This window comes from Sapajus apella, unplaced genomic scaffold, assembly GCF_009761245.1.
Source record: "Sapajus apella isolate SASKATOON/1434 unplaced genomic scaffold, GSC_monkey_1.0 scaffold72, whole genome shotgun sequence".
Lineage (NCBI taxonomy): Eukaryota > Metazoa > Chordata > Mammalia > Primates > Cebidae > Sapajus > Sapajus apella.
This window is the reverse complement of record NW_022437012.1, coordinates 10,440,076-10,459,871: the sequence shown is the minus strand read 5'-3', so window position 1 is coordinate 10,459,871 and position 19,796 is coordinate 10,440,076. Positions and strand designations below refer to the sequence as shown.

Below are 19,796 nucleotides of genomic sequence, written 5' to 3'. Positions count from 1 at the left end.
GGGAGGGAGGGAGGGAGGGAGAGAGAGAGAGAGAGAGAGAGAGAAAGCAAGAAAGCAAGCAAGATCCAATACAACATCCTAAGTCCCACAATCCAGAACAATGACCCACAGAGCTTCCTGACAGACCCAGCCATCGGCAGGGCCAGCATCATACCCACAGTTAGCAGGAAGTGGTTAGAAAATGAGACCTCCACCCCCAATGTCAAAGACATTGTTGTTCTATTGGGGGGGAATGTGGACTCCTGATAAGTAAGCAACAAGGAAGGGGAGCATGTAACCCCAGGAACATGACCTCATCCTGCAGTCCCCTCAAGATCCTCCCTCTTTGCAGACAGCCCCTTCCCTGCTGTGCTGCACCTTGCACCCTTGTAACATATTTTTGTATTTTCATACTTTCTCTAATAAATCCTTTTTTTTTTAACCTACAACTGTCTTAGTAAATTATCTTACTACCTGTAACACCAGCCCCAGCCAGTCGCACCAACAACAGAAAGGAATTCAAAGACAGGAGCCTAAAAGCAGTTTCTGTGACTATTTTAGTGAAATATGAAACCAAACTAATTTTTGTAACATCAAGTAATTATTATCCATTCAAATATTTTAAATAAATAAAACTGCTTTCCACTGATTGGGATTAGCATAATATTTTGGACAGGGGACGAAGACAGGGAATAGATACTGGAAACAAAGGGGGAAAAAGAAGTAAATAATTTTGGAGCATTTAACATTTAAGGGCCAGTAAAATGAAGCTCTGGGCCTCAAAGCTAGGATACTAGGATTAGAAAAAAGGATAAGAAGTTAGAAGAGTATCAAGGACAAATTTCACCAACTTAAAAACTACCAGTCCTGTATGTGAGTAAACTGTCGCTTCCACACAGACCTGTAGTCTATCATACAAACTGTCGCAAAAGTACATTTTCAAGTAAGCCTTTGTATATATATTCTGTCAAAATGAAACACATTAATTTTTAAAATAATAAATATATACCAAAATATTTTTAAACATTAGCTTTTATTTAACCTTTCTTGGGGTCGTGGGCTCCTTTGAGTATCTGACTAAAGCTGTGGGCCATCTCCAAAAAAAATTGCACATATTCAAAATCAAAATTAACAATGTATACAATTGTTGGGCGCAGTGACTCATGCCTGTAATCCCAGCAATTTGGGAGGCTGCGGCAGGCAGATCACCTGAGGTCGGGAGTTCGAGACCAGCCTGACCAACACGGTGAAACCCTGCCTCTACTAAAAAGAAAAAATACGAAATTAGCCAGGCATGGTGGCACATGAATGTTCTCGAAGGAGGCTAAGGCAGGAGAATCACTTGAACCCAGGAGACGGAGGTTGCAGTGAGCCGAGATTTCGCCATTGCACTCCAGCCTGGGCAACAAGAGCAAAACTCCATCTCAAAAAAAAAAAAAAGAGAGAGAGAGAATGTATACAATTTAAAGAGACCCAAGACTCTGGATGAAGAATTCCTTTTACAGCCGGGCACAGCGGCTCACGCCCGTAATCCCAGCACTTTGGGAGGCCGAGGCAGGCAGATCATCTGAGGTCGAAGTTTGAGACCAACCTGATCAACGTGGAGAAACCCCATCTCTACTAAAAATACAAAATTTGCCAGGCCTGGTGGCACTTGCCTGTAATCCCAGCTACTCAAGAGGCTGAGGCAAGAGAATCACTTGAACCCGGGAGGCAGAGGTTGCAATGAGCTGAGATTGCACCAGTGCACTCCAGCCTGGGCAACAAGAGCAAAACTCCACCTCAAAAAAAAAAAAAGAATTTTGTTTATAGGCCAAGAATTTCAGATCGGTCTGGGCAACAATGCAAGACCTCATCTCTACTTAAAAAAATACAGAGAGAACACCCATTATATACCGTGTAAAGCCCTTCTATCCACAATGAGCCATGTAGCTTCTAAACTGGTTGAACTCTAACTGCCTGAACAGCTCCAATCATTAGTTGCACATGTTGACGTAAAAGTAGAAACTGAGGCAAAATTAACAGAGTGACATTATTTGGGCCAAAGTTGAGGACTTGCAGCCCGGGACACATTTCCAAATTGCCCTGGGGAGTGCTCTGTCTGTCTACCTCTGTTTCAAACAAGTTTTTAAAGGAAACAAGGAGTGGGCTGATACCAAGTTGTCTGACAGGAATTCTCATTGGTTTACAGAGATAACATTGATTAGTGATTGGCTATACGTTGTTGAACTACAGGGCATGAGTTATAATGCCCATCGTATGGCATTTTATGGCTATTTGGCATCAATTAACCAACAACCCACATGGCAAATGGCTTCAAAGTAATTATTTAGCTCAGGAAAGGTTCAACTGCTGTTACATTTTAAATGACTATCTGTGCTGGATAATTGAAAGAAGCTTGCATTCCTCAAATAAGAAGTTTTTTCTTCCTTTCCTGGAGGGAGACACAGAAAGAATGACAGCTGAATTAAAATGACTGTGGAGCAAAGAGAAAGGATTTAATAATCTGGAGGTGAGGGAGGACAGGGGGAGAAGGTTGTTTCAATAAGCAGGAAGTAGGGGGGACAATTCCTATTGCACGGTAGGCTCTCTACAAATAAATGGGGAAAAAAACGAATAAAACAAAAGAACAAAAAGAAGTACTTGACAAGATGAAGTCTTTTATGACATGGCCCCCAGAAGTAGGGAGAAAAATTTAATATTTTATTTGCTACCCTGTAAGCATATTTTAAATACATCCATTCTATGGAAAAATGCAATTGAAATTCTCAACAACCATTTTCACAAAGTTTTAGAAAATGACTCATTCATAAAACTTGCCAATTTATATAAAATTCATTAGAAGGAAAAACCAAATTACTAAATCATAAACTAAAGGGAAAAATTAATTACTAAAGAAAAAAAGAAAACACTTTTAAAGAAAATGGTTAATTATAAAACTAAATGCAGAAAAATTAAACTACACAGTTACTTTAAAATGTACCAGACCATCTAGAAGACTTTCCATCTTCTGTACAATGCTTTTCAAAATGCTACCATCACCATATTTAAACAAAATTCCCAGGTAAGTAAATGTGGTCTGTTTACACTGTGTATCTTATACAAAGGGAACATGACAAGTTCAAGGAGTTACTCATGTATTCTGGCGAGTCAATCAACAAACATGTACTAAGCACACACCAGGCAATGTGTCATGTAATAAATGAATTATCAAATTAGCTGTTACTACTAATGATACTGAATTACATCCTCTGTATGCCAGACCATAAAAAAGGTTAAGAGTCACAGCAATAGAGATGTAATTGCCAAAATCCCCCATAAATGATTATGGCTTTGTTAATTTATTTTTTGTGAAAAATCTTTTTTTGTTGCATTTGTTATAACAAAATGTGATCCCTACCAAGCCAAGTGGTAAAATTTAAGTTAGGGCATCATGTATTGAAAATGAGTATTAATTTATGAAAAGCTCTCACAGCAGACTAATGTTTGTTGTTTAGAATCACAAATAAATTTAATTATATCAATCAGTGTCTAAAATAAGTATGGACTTTTTTTTCTTTTTGAGATGGAGTCTCATTCTGTCACACGGGCTGGAGTGCAGTGGTGTGATCTCAGCTCACTCCAACCTCTGCCTCCCAGGTTCAAGCAATTCTCCTGTCTCAGCCTCCCAAGTAGCTAGGATCACAGGTGCCCAGCACCATGCTCCACTAATTTTTGTGTTTTTAGTAGAGACAGGGTTTCACCATGTCAGCCGGGCTGGTGTTGAACTCCTCACCTGAGGTGATCTGCTTGCCTCAGCCTCCCAAAGTGCTGGGATTACAGGCGTGAACCACGGTACCTGGCCTTTTTTTTTTAAGAAAGATTTTTATAGTCTACTTGCTTTAATGGCATACACCCTAAACAAAATTTAAGTTTAAAGTGAAATTCATAATGCATATTGAAAATTTAACTTATCACACTGAGAGAACAATCTATCACATATTTAGTTACTGTGCAATAACTAAATGCAAGCAAATCATTAAAAATATATAAAAGAGGCTGGGCATCGTGGCTCATGCCTGTAATCCCAGCACTTTGGGAGGCTGAGGCAGGTGGATCACGAGGTCAGGAGATAGAGACCATCCTGGCCAACAGGATGAAACCCGGTCTCTACTAAAAATCCAAAAATTAGCTGGGCATGGTGGTGCATGCCTGTAATCCCAGCTACTAAGGAGGCTGAAGCAAGAGAATCGCTTGAACCCGGGAGGCAAAGGTTGGAGTGAGCTTAGATCACACCACTGCACTCCAGCGTGGCAATAGAGTGAGACTCTGTCTCAAAAAAAAAAAAAAAAAAAAGAAGAAGAATATATAAAAGAATTAGGAAATAATTGAACTAAAAATGTCTACAGAGATATTTTATTCTTATCTATCTCAGAATTAAACTTGAGCTTTTTCAGTCAGAATATATTACATAAATCATTTTTTCCCCCGCTAGGTGCTATGTTTTTAGCTGCTAGGTACTCTAAGAAACAATGAATCATTTTTATTGCAATAGAGTGTTAAATAATTCTATGTTTATATTCTACTTTACTTAAGCAAATATCATTTGCTGCCTCTAGTAAATACTTATAAGAGAGGCCAGGCTCAGTGGACCATACCTGTAATCCTAGCACTTTGGTAGGCCAAGGCAGGAAAACTGCTTGAGCCCAGGAATTCAAGACCAGCCTGGGCAACATAGTGAGACCTTGTTTCTATTAAAAAAAAGTTTTTAAACCAATTAGCTGGACATGGCGACATGTACCTGTAGTCCCAGCTACTCAGGAAGCTGAGGTCAAAGGATAGCCCGACTCTAGGAGGCTGAGGCTATAGTGAGCCAAGACTGTGCCATCTAGCATGGGTAAACAACAAGACCCTTTCTCTAAAATAATAACAACAGTTGTTAAAGAAAGGCAAAAACAATAAATAATGGCTAACAGTAACTGAGACAGCACAAAGCCACAAAGCAAATAAGCAACAGAACCAGGATTTCAACACAAGCTGTAGGACTTTAGAGTGCATATTCTTCATCACCTATGCATGTTATTCTGCCTCTTAAAGATATCTCCTGCTATTTTTATATTACAATAAAAATGTTGACAAGAATAACAGCAAAAAACTCCTAAAACTTCCCATTTGAATGAATAGGGAATATCCAAAGAAGTTATAGACACTACGGTTATGATTTAAAGGAAAAGTAGAAATGAAGGGGAAAAAAAACAAACTACAAACCCTACCTTACATGTTCTATTCCAAATAAAGTTGTGAGCAGCTCACTGTTGCTTTCATTTTTATTTACTTCATTTCAGAAACACTGCATTCTCATCCATGACTGATCCTCAAACTTCCACAGTTTCAAAAAACTTCAGCTTTGATAAAACACACACTCCCCCACTTTAATACTCCATAAAACACCTAAATGTTCTGAGAGAATGCAAATAAAGGAATCTAAACTATTTATATAAAGTTTACATAAGTCCCAAATTTGACTTACTGTTATAACTTAGTTTGGGAAGTTTCTAATGGAGAAAATTTATAATTCAAATTTATTTTAAATTTGCCATATGAACTTTAAGTGCTAAAATGTTACTGCAATCTACTGAGTGGGTATGAAAAATGTGAACTCATTTCAGCACTATTGTAGTCATTATTCTTCTATTAATACTCTAAAGTTAATTCTTCTCCCATGAATTTTTCAGGGAGATACGAGTCAGTCACTGACTAAACAGTTCTATTACTGGATCATGACATACCTAAGCTTAACATTTCATTAAAAGTACTTAAAATTTTTGCTAAATAGAATCATAAAATTACAAGGTTAAAAGGGATTGAAAAGGTCATTTCTTTATTTGCCCTGCCTTCAAGAAGGATCATACTCATACTACCAAAAGTTTTACCTATTTTATAAAGCCCCAGAAAACAGAATTCCAAAATCTGCCTTAAAAATCTCTTTTAATACTCATTCTAAGTAATTTTACATATGCTTAATTTCTGAAACCAAAAGGACAGAGTAAAATAGAACCAACATGGGTTTTGAAGGCAAGACCTAAGTTTAATCCTCCTTTACCAAAACTACTGGCAAAATGACACTGGGCAAATTACAGTACTACATGAACTCAAAGCCTTATTTCTTATCCATAAAATGGGGTTATAATTAACTGTTGAAATCTGTTTAAGAATTAAGTAAACAGACACAGTCTCAACCATAGTGCATGATACCAACACCATAGCTGGTGCTCAATAATTGCCATTTCCTTCCCTTTTAAAAACCATTTCCCAGAACTTCGGGTTCTAGCAATGGTGAAGCAGCTTGGTCAGATAAACCTCCCTATAAAACCTGGACAGAAACACCATTTTTCAATGCTCTGGAGAGACACCAAATGTAGGCAGAAACTGGGAAGAGTTTACCCGTGAAAAAAAGAAAGTGTATCTGACAACAAGCACTTGTTTATACCTTTTCATCCAAGAGCAATTCTCAAACTTTCTGGACTCAGGACCCCCTTACACTCTTAAAAATTATTGGCTGGGCCTGGTGGCTCACTCTGGCTCACTCCTATAATCCCAGCACTTTGGGAGACTGAAGCGGTCTGATCACAATGTCAAGAGATCAAGACCTTCTTGGCCAACATGATGAAACCCCATCTGTACTAAAAATACAAAAACAATTAGCTGGGCGTGGTGGTGTGTTCCTGTAGTCCCAGCTACTCAGGAGGCTGAAGCAGGAGAATCACTAGAACCCAGGAGGCGGAGGCTGCAGTGAACTGAGATCGCACCACGGCACTCCAGCCTGGCAACAGAGCAAGACCCTGTCTACAAAAAAAAAAAAAAAATTACTGAAGATCCCATATTAGAAATTTAGAAAACAATCCTTTCATAGTTCAAAGGCATGACATTTTAAGTTTTCACACACACGAGATGTGCCTCCCTCGAACGCTGTCATGACATCAGTATATTACCATCTGACGTGAAATACAAAAAACTGAAAAGGAAAAAATTATGATTAAGTCATTAAAAATAATAATGGACTTTTTATATCTTAACTTATAACTTCTAATGACATTTTCTGGAACAAACAAAAATATTAATGAGAAGAGTAGCCCTGTTCTACCTTTTTGCAAATCTGTTTAATGTACAGTTTTTAAAAAGTTAACTGCATTCTCATATCTGCTTCTGCAAAGAATCATAGCAATCTATTATTAGTTGAAGTATATGAAGAAAATTTGGCCTCAAGTACACACGTATCTAACTGGGGCAGGGGCCCTGATCACCCTTTGCAAAGCTCCCAGAGACAGACAAGGGGTCCTCAGATCACACACTGAGAATTCCTGATCTCAGGGGGCGCTTATCTGTGTATAACTCGGAAGCAGAAAGATACAGCTTTACTGAACTTAAGTGACACCGAAGTTTGAGGTTGGCAGGGCAATTCTAACACTGAGGTGTAAATTCTGGAAGTGAAGAAGCCAACAGTGGGTAAGTCCCAAAATTCATACATAAATTGTCCCAAACCTTGGCCATCTGCTCAAGTATGCATGTGCAGAGGAGATTCCAGGGTACAATGACAATGAAAGAGCTGGAAAGAAAAAATTTCAGCTGCTGCCATCACTGAAAAGAGAAGGCAGTTTTAATCTAGCCAAGCAAACCACTGACTAGAAACAAAAAAATACTCTTCAGAGGAACATAACATAAATGTTATAAATTTTATGAATTAAAATTTATGATTACATTATAAATAAAATATAGACTACATTTCATCTCTACACTTCATAATGTAAGCATGAAATTTAAAAATTACTGAATACACATACCAAAAAAAAAAAAAAATTTCAGAAAAAAAAAAAAAAAAAGGAAAATGTGACCTATACTCAAAAAAACAATAAAAAGAAACCAACCTCAAGAAGACATAATCATGCAACTGGCATTAGACTAGCTATAAAAAATAAGCTCAAGGACTAAAGAAACTATTTTCAAACAAACTTAGAAAGGAGGAGTCTCAGAAAATTGGAAATTTTTCTTAAGAATCAAATGAAGTTTCTAGGCCTAAAAAAGTACAATAACTGAATTGAAAAATAGGTAGGCTTAGAAGCAAGTTGGAAACAACAGAAGAAAGAATACATGAATTCAAAATCAAGAGAAATTATCCAACCTGAAGAAGAGAGAGAAAAAAGACTGACAGCAGAATCTCAGAGACCCACCTGTGTGTCAGGATGAAGAAGTCTAATGTTCTAATGTTAAGTATAGCTCAAGTCGCAGAAAGAGTAGACAATGGGGCAAAAAATTTTGAAGAAATAATGACCAAACACGCCCCCAATGTGGTGAAAAACAAAAACTTATATCAATATAAATCTTATGCAGCAAAAATACGAAGAAAACATACCTGTGCACATCACAGTCAGATGGCTTAAATAAAATTTTTTGAAAGAAAAAATCTCAAAAGCAGTCAGAGGAAAAACAATAAAGTCAAACAAAAATATGAATATATAGATATCTACCTTCTCCTTAGAAACTACAGAGAACAAAAGACAATGGAAATACATCTTTATAGAACTGGAAAAAAATAACCATCAAGCCAGCACTCTTCAGCAAAAGTATCCTTCAAAGATACGGCAAAACAAAGATACTTTCAGGAAAACAAAAAATTTGTAGCTAGCCGAAACTATGGCAGTTCCCCCAAAAAGCTAAAAATAGAATAATCAAATAATTCTGCAACTCCACTTCTGGGTATAAACCTAAAAGAACTGAAAACAGGAATGTGACAGAAATTTGTACATTCATATTCATAGCAGCATTATTTGTAATGGCTAAAAGGTAGAAGCAACCCAAGTGTCCATCAACACATGAATGAACAGATAAACAAAATGTGGTATGTAGATACAATATTATTTAATATTCAGCATTAAAAAGAAAATTCTGACATGTGGTATATCCCTGGATGAACCTTGAAGACATTATGCCATGTGTAATAAACCAGAATACTGTATAATTCAATTTATGTGAGGTACCTAAGTTAGTCAAATTCATAGACAGAAAGAGATGAGTGGTTACCAGGGGACTGAGGGTAGGGAAGGAGTTCTTGTTTATCGAGTAGTTTCAGTTTGAGCTGCTGAAAAAGTTCTGAGGGTAGATGGTGGTAATGATTGTACAATAATGTGAAAGTATTTAATGCCACTAAATTTTACACTTAAAAATTGTTAAAATGGTAAATCTTGTATTTTACAACCAAAATTTGTTTTAATCAGCATAATTTACCATATTCAGAAAATAAAAAAGAAAAACCATATGATTATCTCAATAGATGCTAAATAAGATTTTACCAGCTGGAATACTCATTTACAACAAAAACAAAAAACTTTCAGCAAACTAAGAAAAGAATTTACCCAGTCTTACGGACACCTATTAAAAAACCTACAGTTAAGTGTTGAAGCACTGAACATATGCCCCACCTCACACTGGTAAGAGGGCAAGGGTGTCTACTTGCAGCAGTTCTACTCAACATGTTGGTGAAGGTTTCAGACAGCACAAAAACAATAATAAAGGTATAAAAATTGGAAAGAAAGTAAAACTACCCCTATGGGTGTGCAACATAATTATTAATGTAGAAAAATGCAGAAGAATTAAATAATTATGATTAATAAGTGTGTCTGCCAGGCCTTATAACAAAAAATTAACATACAAAATTTTACTGTTTATCTATGTACTAGCAACAAACAACTGGAAAACAAAACTAAAAAAATTCCATTTATATTTGCATCATACAACATAAAATGCTTAGTAATAAATATAACAGAAGATATACAAGACCTCTACCAAAACTACAAAATGTTGCTGAGAAAAATTAAAGATGACCTAAATAAATGGAAAGATGTGCCATGTTCATAACTGGAAGTTTCAAGACTCTTAAAATGTCTCCAAAGTGATCTGCAAATTTGACACAACCCCAGTTACAGTCTCAGCATAATCATATTCCTTTCTACAGTAATTAGCAAGCCTATCCTAAAATTCATAATTGAAACAAAAAGATCTAAAATCTTGGGAAAACAGCAAAGATGGAGAATTTACATTAATGCCAGGATTTACTAAAAAGCCACTGAGTGGTTCTCAGCGGGGGCCAATTTTGTCCCTCAGTAGGCATTTGGCAATATCTGGAAACAATTTTGGTTGTCACAACTGGAAAGACGTTACCACCATCTAGCAGGTAGAAACCAAAGATACTATTAAATATTTTACAATGTATAAGACAGCCTCACAACAATGTGGCCCAAAATGTCAATAGTGCCAAGTTTGGGAAATCCTAAACTACAATAATCAAGACAATACGGGCTGGGTGCAGTGGCTCATGTCTGTAATCCCAGCACTTTGGGAAACCGAGGCAGGCAGATCACCTGAGGTCAAGAGTTCAAGACCAGTCTGGCCAACATGATGAAACCCATCTCTACTAAAAACAAAAAATTGGCCGGGCTGGTGGTAGGTACCTGTAATCTCAGCTACTTGGGAGGCTAAGGCGGGTGAATCACTTGAACCCAGGAGGCAGAGGCTGCAGTGAGCCAAGATAGAGCACTGCAGCCTGGGTGATAGAGTGCGACTTCATCTCAAAAAAAAAAAAAATCGTATTGACATAGGGACAGTCAAACAGATTAATAAAACAGAATACAGATTCCAGAAGTAGGCCTCTTAGGTCAACTATTCAATAAAGGTAACAAAGCAACTCAATGGAAAAAGTGTTTTCCAAAGTAGGATCTAGAACAACAGGATATGCATACACAAAAGAAAGAAAGAAACAAACTACTTGATCTCTACTTCCCTCCATATAAATACACAAATAGTAGCTCAAAATAAATCACAGACTTAAATAAAAGTTAAATGATAAATTGATAAAGCTTCTAGAAAAATGCATTAAAAACATCTTCACAACCTAGCAAAACTAATGAGAAAAGGCTTAAAAGCAGAATATATACACACAAAAAAACCTACAAGAACTCCTACAACTCAGTAAAAACAAAATCCAATTTTTAAAATGGATAAAGAATTTGAAAAGACATTTCAGAAAGGGAGATAAACAAATGGCTAATAAGCACATGAAAATTCAAAGTGGTCAGTATTAACATTCATCAAAGAAATACAAATTATAACCAAAATGAGAAATATAAATTAAAAGCACAAACCACATACTCATTAAGATGACTAAAATGTACAATACTGCAAACAACTGATTGCTCGTGATAATGTGGAGAAACACAAACTCCCATGTGTTGATGGAAAGCAGGTAAAACAGCACATAAAGCTCTAGCTGTTTCTTATAAAGTTACACCTATCCTATTATCCAGTGACTCCAATCCTAGGTATTTACTCAAGAGAAATAAGTCCACAAAAGGCCTCTACCATAATGTTCTACTTTATTCATAATAGCATGTCTGTTGACAAGTGAAAGAAACCACGTATATTCATAAAACAGACTACTTACTACACAGCAATAAAGAGAAATGAAATTCTGTTACGTACAACAACCTAGATGAATTTCAAAAAACATTATGGTGAGTAAAAGATGCCAGGGACATTTATGGTCACTTAAATGTAAAATTCTAGAGTAGGTAACAGTAATTTATGTTTTATTTATTAAAAAAAAAAAAAAAATGCTGGGCCCAGTGGTTCACACCTGTAATCCCAGCACTTTAGGTGGCCTAGGCAAGCAGATTGCTTGAGGTCAGGAATTAGAGACCAGCCTGGCCAACATGGCGAAAACACAAAATACTAAAAATACAAAAATTAGCCAGGCAAGGTTGCCACTGCAGTCCCGCCCAAATGCCCGTAGGCACAAGAATTACTTGTACCCGGGAGGCAGAGGTTGCAATGAGCCAATATCGCACCACTGCACTCCAGCCTGGGAGACAGAGCCTTGCTCTGTCTCAAAAAAATAATAAGAATAGCAGATGACTGGAGGGCAAACCAGAAAGGGCCACTCAGGATCTTCCTGGGGTAACAGAGGTGTCCTCTATCTTGATAGGAGTGTTAAGTTACACCCATGTGAACATTTGTCAAAATCAAGCAGTCAGGTTTTGTGCATTACAATGTATGTAAATCTTACCCCAAAAAACTATTAAAAAATCTAGTGGACGTAGGGGAGTAAACAGAGGTACCACTCAAACAAGAAATGGCAAAGTATTAATTGTTGACACTAAGGCATAGGTACATGGGAGTTCATTATACCATTTTGTTCACTTTATATATGTTTGAAATTTTCCATGATTAAAGGTTTTAATAAAATAATTTCCCTTAATTCCCCCTCAGTGGAGGAAGAAAACTAATAATCACTCCCATTCATATAAATTAAAATCTTCTAAGAAAGTCTCTAAACTTTCTTTTCTACACCAAACCATCCCTGTCCTTTACATTTTCTTCATATCCATCATGGTTACAGTTCACCTTGAAATCTGTCCATATTTTCTGTACCTTATTTATGTACTACCATCTAGTAGGGAGAAATAGACTGGAGCTAACACTTCATTAGCCTCTAGTACACACCCGGCAGTATGCTACCTACTTTAAATATTACCCATTTAAATCCCAAAACAGCATTTAGCATCTAAAACTTTAAACCTTAGAGTGACTATAGTTAACACTAATTGATTGTATATTTCAAAATAGCTAAAAGGAAGAAATTTGTATGTTCCTAGCATAAAGATAAATATTTAAGAGTTCCCAAGTACCCTGATTTGATTATATGAATGTATCAAATTATTACATGTACCCCAAAATATGTACATCTATATCAATTTAAAAAATAAAAATAAAAATGTTAATGTTTCTTTACTGACAGCCCTCTCTAGATTTATGTTCAATGCCAACACTGATCTTATCTTGTTCACTATTTCTTCACATCAGGCACATAGCAGGTACTCAGTAAATACACGTAAATCAAAGAATGAAAGATATCAGAGCTCATAAGTACAGTGGTTCAGCTCTCTTTTTTGGTAGTTTAAATCATTTCCCATTCTAGCTATATCCAGCTTATTTTGCCTTTGATCTTACTGGCATCAATATCAATTTAACAATTGTTTCAAGTATTTGTATTTGTTTAAAGTGGAATAGAATCACCCGTGTTTGAAAGCGTCACATTTTCTCTATTTATTCAAACATGTAATGTAGTAAATCAATTTATATATTTCAACAAGTCTTTAAATAATATATTTTTTATATGTGGTGTTACTTTTTCTGTTCACATTCATACAGATAAAGAAAAAAAAATCCTAACACTTTTTTTTAAGAGACTGGGTCTCACTATGTTGCCTGGCTTCCTAATGCATTTTGGCAGTCTCTTTTTTGACAGTATCACCATCATCACAAACCTGAAAAACCCTAACAAATATTTAGAACTCAAAGTTCCTAACAGGGAAAGTTATAATTAAATTATTATTGAATTAATAACTACTGAGTTAATAAGTTATCACAGGGTTAATAACATTGAGCTGTAATATAACCAACCATAAATTTTACTTCAAAAGAATTCATCTAACAAACTAAGCATTTACATAACCTTAAGATCAAATTGTTAGACCCCTTCAGTTAATCTAGGTTTGTTCTCAGAGTACATTCTTCAGTAAAGATTGGGGGTGTGGCTTATGAATAAAACTACCAATACTGTAGATTAGAATTCGAGTTCTAGCTCAATTTCAAAGAGTAATTTTTTTCATTCTTAAATAAAATCTTCAAAACATCCATAAGTTAAAAAGTTTAAAAGAGAAGGGAGATGTTATTAGTGATATTATAAAATACAAAAACTGAGTGAAGTAGTTGTTAACTAAAGTAAGTCGATGGCAAGTACTAGATTTTTCCTCCTTAGTTAAGCAAAATACTAAAGAAGTTGGTCATTGCAATGTTTCTCAGCCAACTAAAAAAATCTTTTAACATTCCAAGGGAGAAGGCAAAAGAGAAGCAAACTTCAGGAGAAACAAACAAAAAAAAATCACTCACAAAGAATGACATTGTGTGTGTGTGTGTATATATATATGCAGCAAAGGCAGCAAAGGGCTGGAAAATAGAGGTTTCAAAGTAAATACTCGTTTAGAGACACCAGCAAATAGATCTGACCTTTTCAAGTGGCTTTCCCGAAGAATTTCCAATCAGTTTCCAGTCATTCAAGACTTCTTCCACTTTGGAAATAAACCTAGGAAGTGGGGAGAAAGTTTCTAAATACAACAGCACACATTTTTTTCCCATTATTATACAACTTCTTTGAAAAGGTATTTTTATATTTTAACAATTTAACCAGAGAGCACTCAGTACATTTAGTATTGCTAGCTTAATTTATGGATGTGGGGTAAGAAAAATAATATTTCATTCAAGATTTCTTAAGTTTTGATTCATTTGTATCTATTGCTTACCTAACGAAACATTCTGGCTTCTACAAAATATAAATTAAGAATTAAAGAATCTCTATTGAAACAAATAAAACAAATTTGGACCACAAATAAAAACTGACAGACTAAAATGATACTATTAAAGATAATTATGGGCCAAGTACAGTGGCTCATGCCTATAATCCCAGCCCTTTGGGAGGCTGAGGTGGGCAGGTCACCTGGGGATGGGAGTTCGAAACCAGCCCAGCACAAATGTAAAAAAAAAAATGAGCTGGGTGTGGTGGTGCACATTTGTAATCCCAGCTACTTGGGAGGCTGAGGCATGAGAATCCCTAGAACCGGGAAGCAGATGTGGCAGTGAGTGGAGATCATGCCACTGCACTATATCCTGGACAATACAGCAAGATTCCATCTCAAAAATAAATAAGTAAAAAAAATTATGAAACCAATAATTTCTCTCCTACCCAAAATAACTGACTGTATTTAGGAATTCCCTTCCCTGATTTACCCCTCTCCCAATAAAAAAAGGAAAATGTTATTTGGGAACTTGACTCATAAAACTAAAACAAGTTTTAAAGGGCAGCTGACAAGAAATTACAAATAAATTTGTAAACTTTAAGGAATATAATTGACAAATCATAAAACTATTCACTAATCTTTAAATCCAATGATCAACAAGGCCTACTAAAAAGAGAACTGAATTTTGACTAGCCACATGCTCAACATCAGTATATGAAAACTGTCGAGTCTCAATCAAAGACACTTTGAGGAGACTCATCACTCTATGAAGCACTGACTTCTTATATAAGCTAAGTATGATGCAATCTAAAAGCAACATTGCTCCCTAAACCCCTAGAAGTACTGCTAGAGCACTAAAGTTAATTCTAGTCAAACTGCACGCAAAGGCTACAGATTTTTTCCTTCAGTGACATTATGAACTAATATTTTTATGTTTTAAAATAGTAATGACAAATCCAGTTATGATTCAACTGAGGCTTCTTAGTAATTCCTCTTTAAAATTAAATGCAGTATTAATTCATACGCTAATTCACGTGGAGGAGGTCAGTCAAAAGGCAATTATTAGGTTTGAAAATGAGTGCTCTAGAAACAAGTTTATATGTTTACGAAAAAGAAAAAATTTAAATATATCCATAGGTGAGCAAAAATTTGCATGAAATGTATACTGCATTTATGAAGGTAAAAAACTGGAAGTTACCTTAATGCCCAAGTGCAGCAAACACTTGTAAATTAATGGTATATTCGTCCACTCAGAGGACTAATATGCACCCATTAAAAATCATGTTTTGAAGAATGTTTGAGGAAGAAAATGTTCAGTATGTTAAATAAAAAAATGAAAGCTATATAAATAAATATTAATATTTGATCCAAAAAAGTTTTTAACACAGGTTAGAAGGAAATATGTCAAAAAATTACCAGTAGTTATTTCCTGGTGGTAAGTTTACAGGTAACTTTTATTTTGTATTCTACAAGGTATTATTGTTACAGTAAAAACTATTTAAAATATAATTTTTACAGTAAAAGTAGAATTTTTTTCTTTTTTTTTGAGACAGGGTCTCAACTCTGTCACCGAGGCGGGAGTGCAATGGTGTAATCATGGCTCGCTGCAGGCTCGTCCTCTCGGGCTTAAGCAATCCTCCCATCTCAGCCTCCTGACTAGCTGGGACTACAGATGCACATCCCCACGCCCAGCTAGTTTTTGTATTTTTAGTAGATGGGATTTCACCACGCTGCCCAGGCTGGTCTTGAACTCCTGAGCTCAAGTGATCTGCCTGCCTCGGCCTCCCAAAGTGCTGGGATTACGGGCATGAGCCACCATGCCTGGCCAGGAATGTCTTAAAATACTTATTATATGAATACTGAATTCTATCAGTACTAGCTGAGAGACTTGGACTTTATCCCACAAGTATTGAGATTTGACTAGAAAAATTAAGTACCTTTCTCCTTAAAAGTGCTCAGGAAATGAAGGGTCATTTCCTGATTCCTTATTCTATATTAGGTTCCTTTGCTATCCGCTCTCATAAGACTACGTTTCTTTCCTTTCTTAGCTTTTATATAAATTTCTAATTACAGACCTGCATTATTTGTGTCTGTACTGCACTAGACTGTACATTTAATAAGAGCAGAAACTGTTTTACTAACCACCACATCCCTAAATCCCTAATGTGCACTGTGCTTGACACATGGGCATTCAATAAACATTCTGTCAATGAACAAATGATAAAGAGAATCATGGGCTTCTACACAGTTCTCTCAATAAATGATCTATATAGTTCATAACATGCTGTACTGACAAGAACTTTCATTCAAAATTAAACTCAAAGTTTGAGACTCCAAAGTCGTCTTCCCATGAATTATAAAATGCACACTACAAACAGTATAAAAGCCAAAAACCAAATTTTCTATTTTGCAATAGCTCTTATAACTGCATTAACAATTATTTCCATATGCAGGTCTTTAGCTTAATATTCCACTTCAGGATATTTTTAATATTTAACTAGGACAAAGTGATCATTTTTCCATTCAAAACTCTGATGTTTCCTCATCCCCACCCTCTAAGATTTAAGTTACATTTTTCTAACAACCTTCAAGACATCAAATTATTTCAAATTCAACAGATTCAAAACTGCAATCCTCTCACTTTGATACTTCCTTATCTTCATTCTTTCAGGCAAAAAACTGCAGTTCATGTTTGATTTTTCCCATTCTTATGGATCGTTAAGTTTATTACCTAAGTCGTCTCTGAAATATTTTACAATCCTCCCTTCTAGCCCCTTTCCCTCCAGTCCCCAAATCACCATCCTAATTATGAATCAAGTTAAGTCTCCCACCATTATTCTACATCGTGTCCTAAAAACACTCGCATCATATCACCTGGCCACTCTAATATCAAGGGTCTCTCACTATTGTCTTAAGCAGTGGTTCTTTCTAAGTGTGGTCTCCTAACCAGCTGCATCTGAATTACCTGAGACCATGTTACAGAAGCAAAAATCTTTAGTCCTACCTCAGACCTACAGAATCAGAAACTCAGAGGATAGGCCCCAGCAATCTATGACTCAGATGTACATTAAAGTATGAGACAATCACTGGTCATAGGAATACCGAATCTGGATTCCTATATTTAGTTTGGGAAGCTGTCCATAAGCCAACTCCATCTTCCTTGTTAACCTATTTCCCTTCAATAACAGTCTTCAGGCCAGGCACAGTGGCTCACGCCCGTAATACCAGCAATTTGGGAGGCAGAGCAGGTAGTTCACAAGGTTAGGAGTTCAAGACCAGCCTGGCCAAGATGATGAAACCCCATCTCTACTAAATATACAAAAATTATTTGTGCATGGTGGTGCATGCCTGTAATCTCAGCTACTCAGGAAGCTGAGGCAGGGAATTGCTTGAACCCAGGAGGCAGAGGTTGCAGTGAGCTGAGATGGTGCCATTGCACTTCTGCCTTGGTGACAAAGTGTGACTCTGTTTCAAAAAAAAAACAAAACAGTCTTTACTGTAGTGAAATTTCTTCATTAAGTCCTCTGAAAAGTTCATTCTCACCTATGTCTCTGCCCATGTCAGTCCATTCTTATGTCCAACCACTTTCCACTTTCAAGGCCTAGCTCATTTCCTATCTTTTCTATGAAAATATCTCCAACTATTGTAGTCCATAATATCACCCCATCTAAATAATAATTATTTTAATTATGTTTATAGTAGTACCAATTGGCTTACATTTTAACTATTTGCTGTTTGTTGTTTTTTTAAAAAATATATGGGTTGGCCGGGCGCGGCGGCTCACATCTGTGATCAAAGCACTTTGGAGGCCAAGGCAGGCGGATCACCTGAGGTCGGGAGTTCATGACCAGCCTGACCAACATGGTGAAACCCTGTCTTAAACAAAATAAAATTAAATTAAAATTAAAATAAAAAATGAGAAAATATATATATATGGGTCAAGCTTTTGCTTTTCCCTTTGTATATATATATCTATAGCTCTAGATACCCAGTACCTGCTCAATGAAGTCTTGCCAGTGTGGTTATGTCTTACTGACACTTCTATGAAGGGTACCACAACTGTAACTATTATTCCAACAAAGGCCTTTTATATTTTCCTATGCCACCTAATGACATGACAACCACAAATTTCCTCTCCCAACCAGAAAGTTTATAAAATGTTGTAACAACATAAACACTGACTTTAACATCCAGAAAACTGAAGGGTTTCTGTGACACTGAACAGAAACCTCGATCTAAGCTACCACTTCTCCACAAACTTGGTTTTCAACTCATTTCAGTGATACAACAGTTTCACCCAGACAGCTGTTCATCTGAGTTTGATAGGCACAGGAAGCCTGGGAACAGTACCCACTGAAATGTAACAACTTGAATCAAAGCGTTCCAAAGCCATATGCAGACTTTTTTAAAAGGTTATTCTAAAAGACAGGATGGGCCAGGGGCGGAGGGTCACGCCTGTAATCTCAGTACTTTGGGCAGACGATGCTTGAGCCCAGGAGTTCAAGACTAGCCTGGGCAACACAGAGAGATCTTTAAAAAATTAGCTGGGCATGAAGGCGCGTGCTTGTTGTCCCAGCTCCTCCCGAGGCTAAAGGGGGAGCTTCACTTGAGCCTAGGAGTTCCAGGCCACAATGAGCCATTGCACTCCAGCCTGGGTGACAGACTGAGACCCTGTCAAAGAAATAAAAATAAAAAATTTAAAACAGCATGGAGATGGTCGGAGTGTGGACCATCACCAATACTCTGAAAAGACTTTCTCCTGAAAATGGTATACCAATGTGGGCGGGATGGGGTGGGGGACGCACCTGCGAAGTTTACTGCTTAAGATAATGAGTTAAACGGTAATGAAAACCAGAACAGTAGTTGCAGCCTCGGAAATTGTTCTTGCGAGTGGGTAACAACCAGAAAACCAAAGTCTAAGGAGAGCGGTAAGACAGGAGAGAAAACAAAAACTTTCTGAGAGCCTTAGCCTTAAGGATTGGCTGACAGGGGCGGGCCTGGGCTTGTCAGACGCGAGACGCGGAAGAAGCTTGCGGCTGACCAGAGAAGAGAGGAGGAGGAGACCGGAGACCCATGGTATTACCGTTCCCGCAGAAGTGGCGTCACTTGTGGTGTGTCTGGGGTCAGGGAGGCAGCTAGGGGACGCCGGGACTCACGGAGCTGGTAACCAAAGATGCGATTCACTCACCTTTCCCATTCCGAGGCAGTGGTGAAGTCCGTAATCTCAAATACCTCGGATTCGGGCTGCAGGAAGGAGAAGGAACGAAAAAGAAATTAAGCCCCAAGGCGGCGACACAGAGGAATGAATTTAGACAGTAATGAGGATTAAGTAGGGAGCAAAAGAACTAACCTCACTGTCAGCAGCCATCTTGAAGAGCGCCGGGCCGGGCGCTAAGGCTGCCGGGAAGACGAGCGGAAGAGCTTGAGAAGGAG

At 37.0% G+C, this 19,796-nt stretch overlaps 1 protein-coding gene and 1 non-coding gene across 4 annotated transcripts in view; one reads left to right on the top strand and one right to left on the bottom strand.

Annotated features, from left to right (window-relative positions):
- Nucleotides 1–19,796, bottom strand: part of RAB3GAP1 (RAB3 GTPase activating protein catalytic subunit 1) — a 102,071-nt gene extending 82,275 nt beyond the window's left edge. Inside the window, exons 1-3 of one of the 3 annotated variants that reach the window (XM_032250687.1) lie at nucleotides 19,714–19,796; nucleotides 19,552–19,607; nucleotides 14,077–14,152 (exon numbers count right to left, since the gene is read on the bottom strand). In XM_032250687.1, coding sequence (XP_032106578.1) covers nucleotides 14,077–14,152; nucleotides 19,552–19,607; nucleotides 19,714–19,731 — 150 coding nt within the window. In that variant the 5' untranslated portion in view covers nucleotides 19,732–19,796. The remainder of the gene's footprint in view (nucleotides 1–14,076; nucleotides 14,153–19,551; nucleotides 19,608–19,713) is intronic. The other 2 variants (XM_032250688.1, XM_032250689.1) reach the window with 2 other exon arrangements.
- LOC116531829 lies at nucleotides 6,860–6,959 on the top strand. The gene has a single exon (XR_004260610.1). It is a non-coding gene; the product is annotated as a small nucleolar RNA U13 (small nucleolar RNA).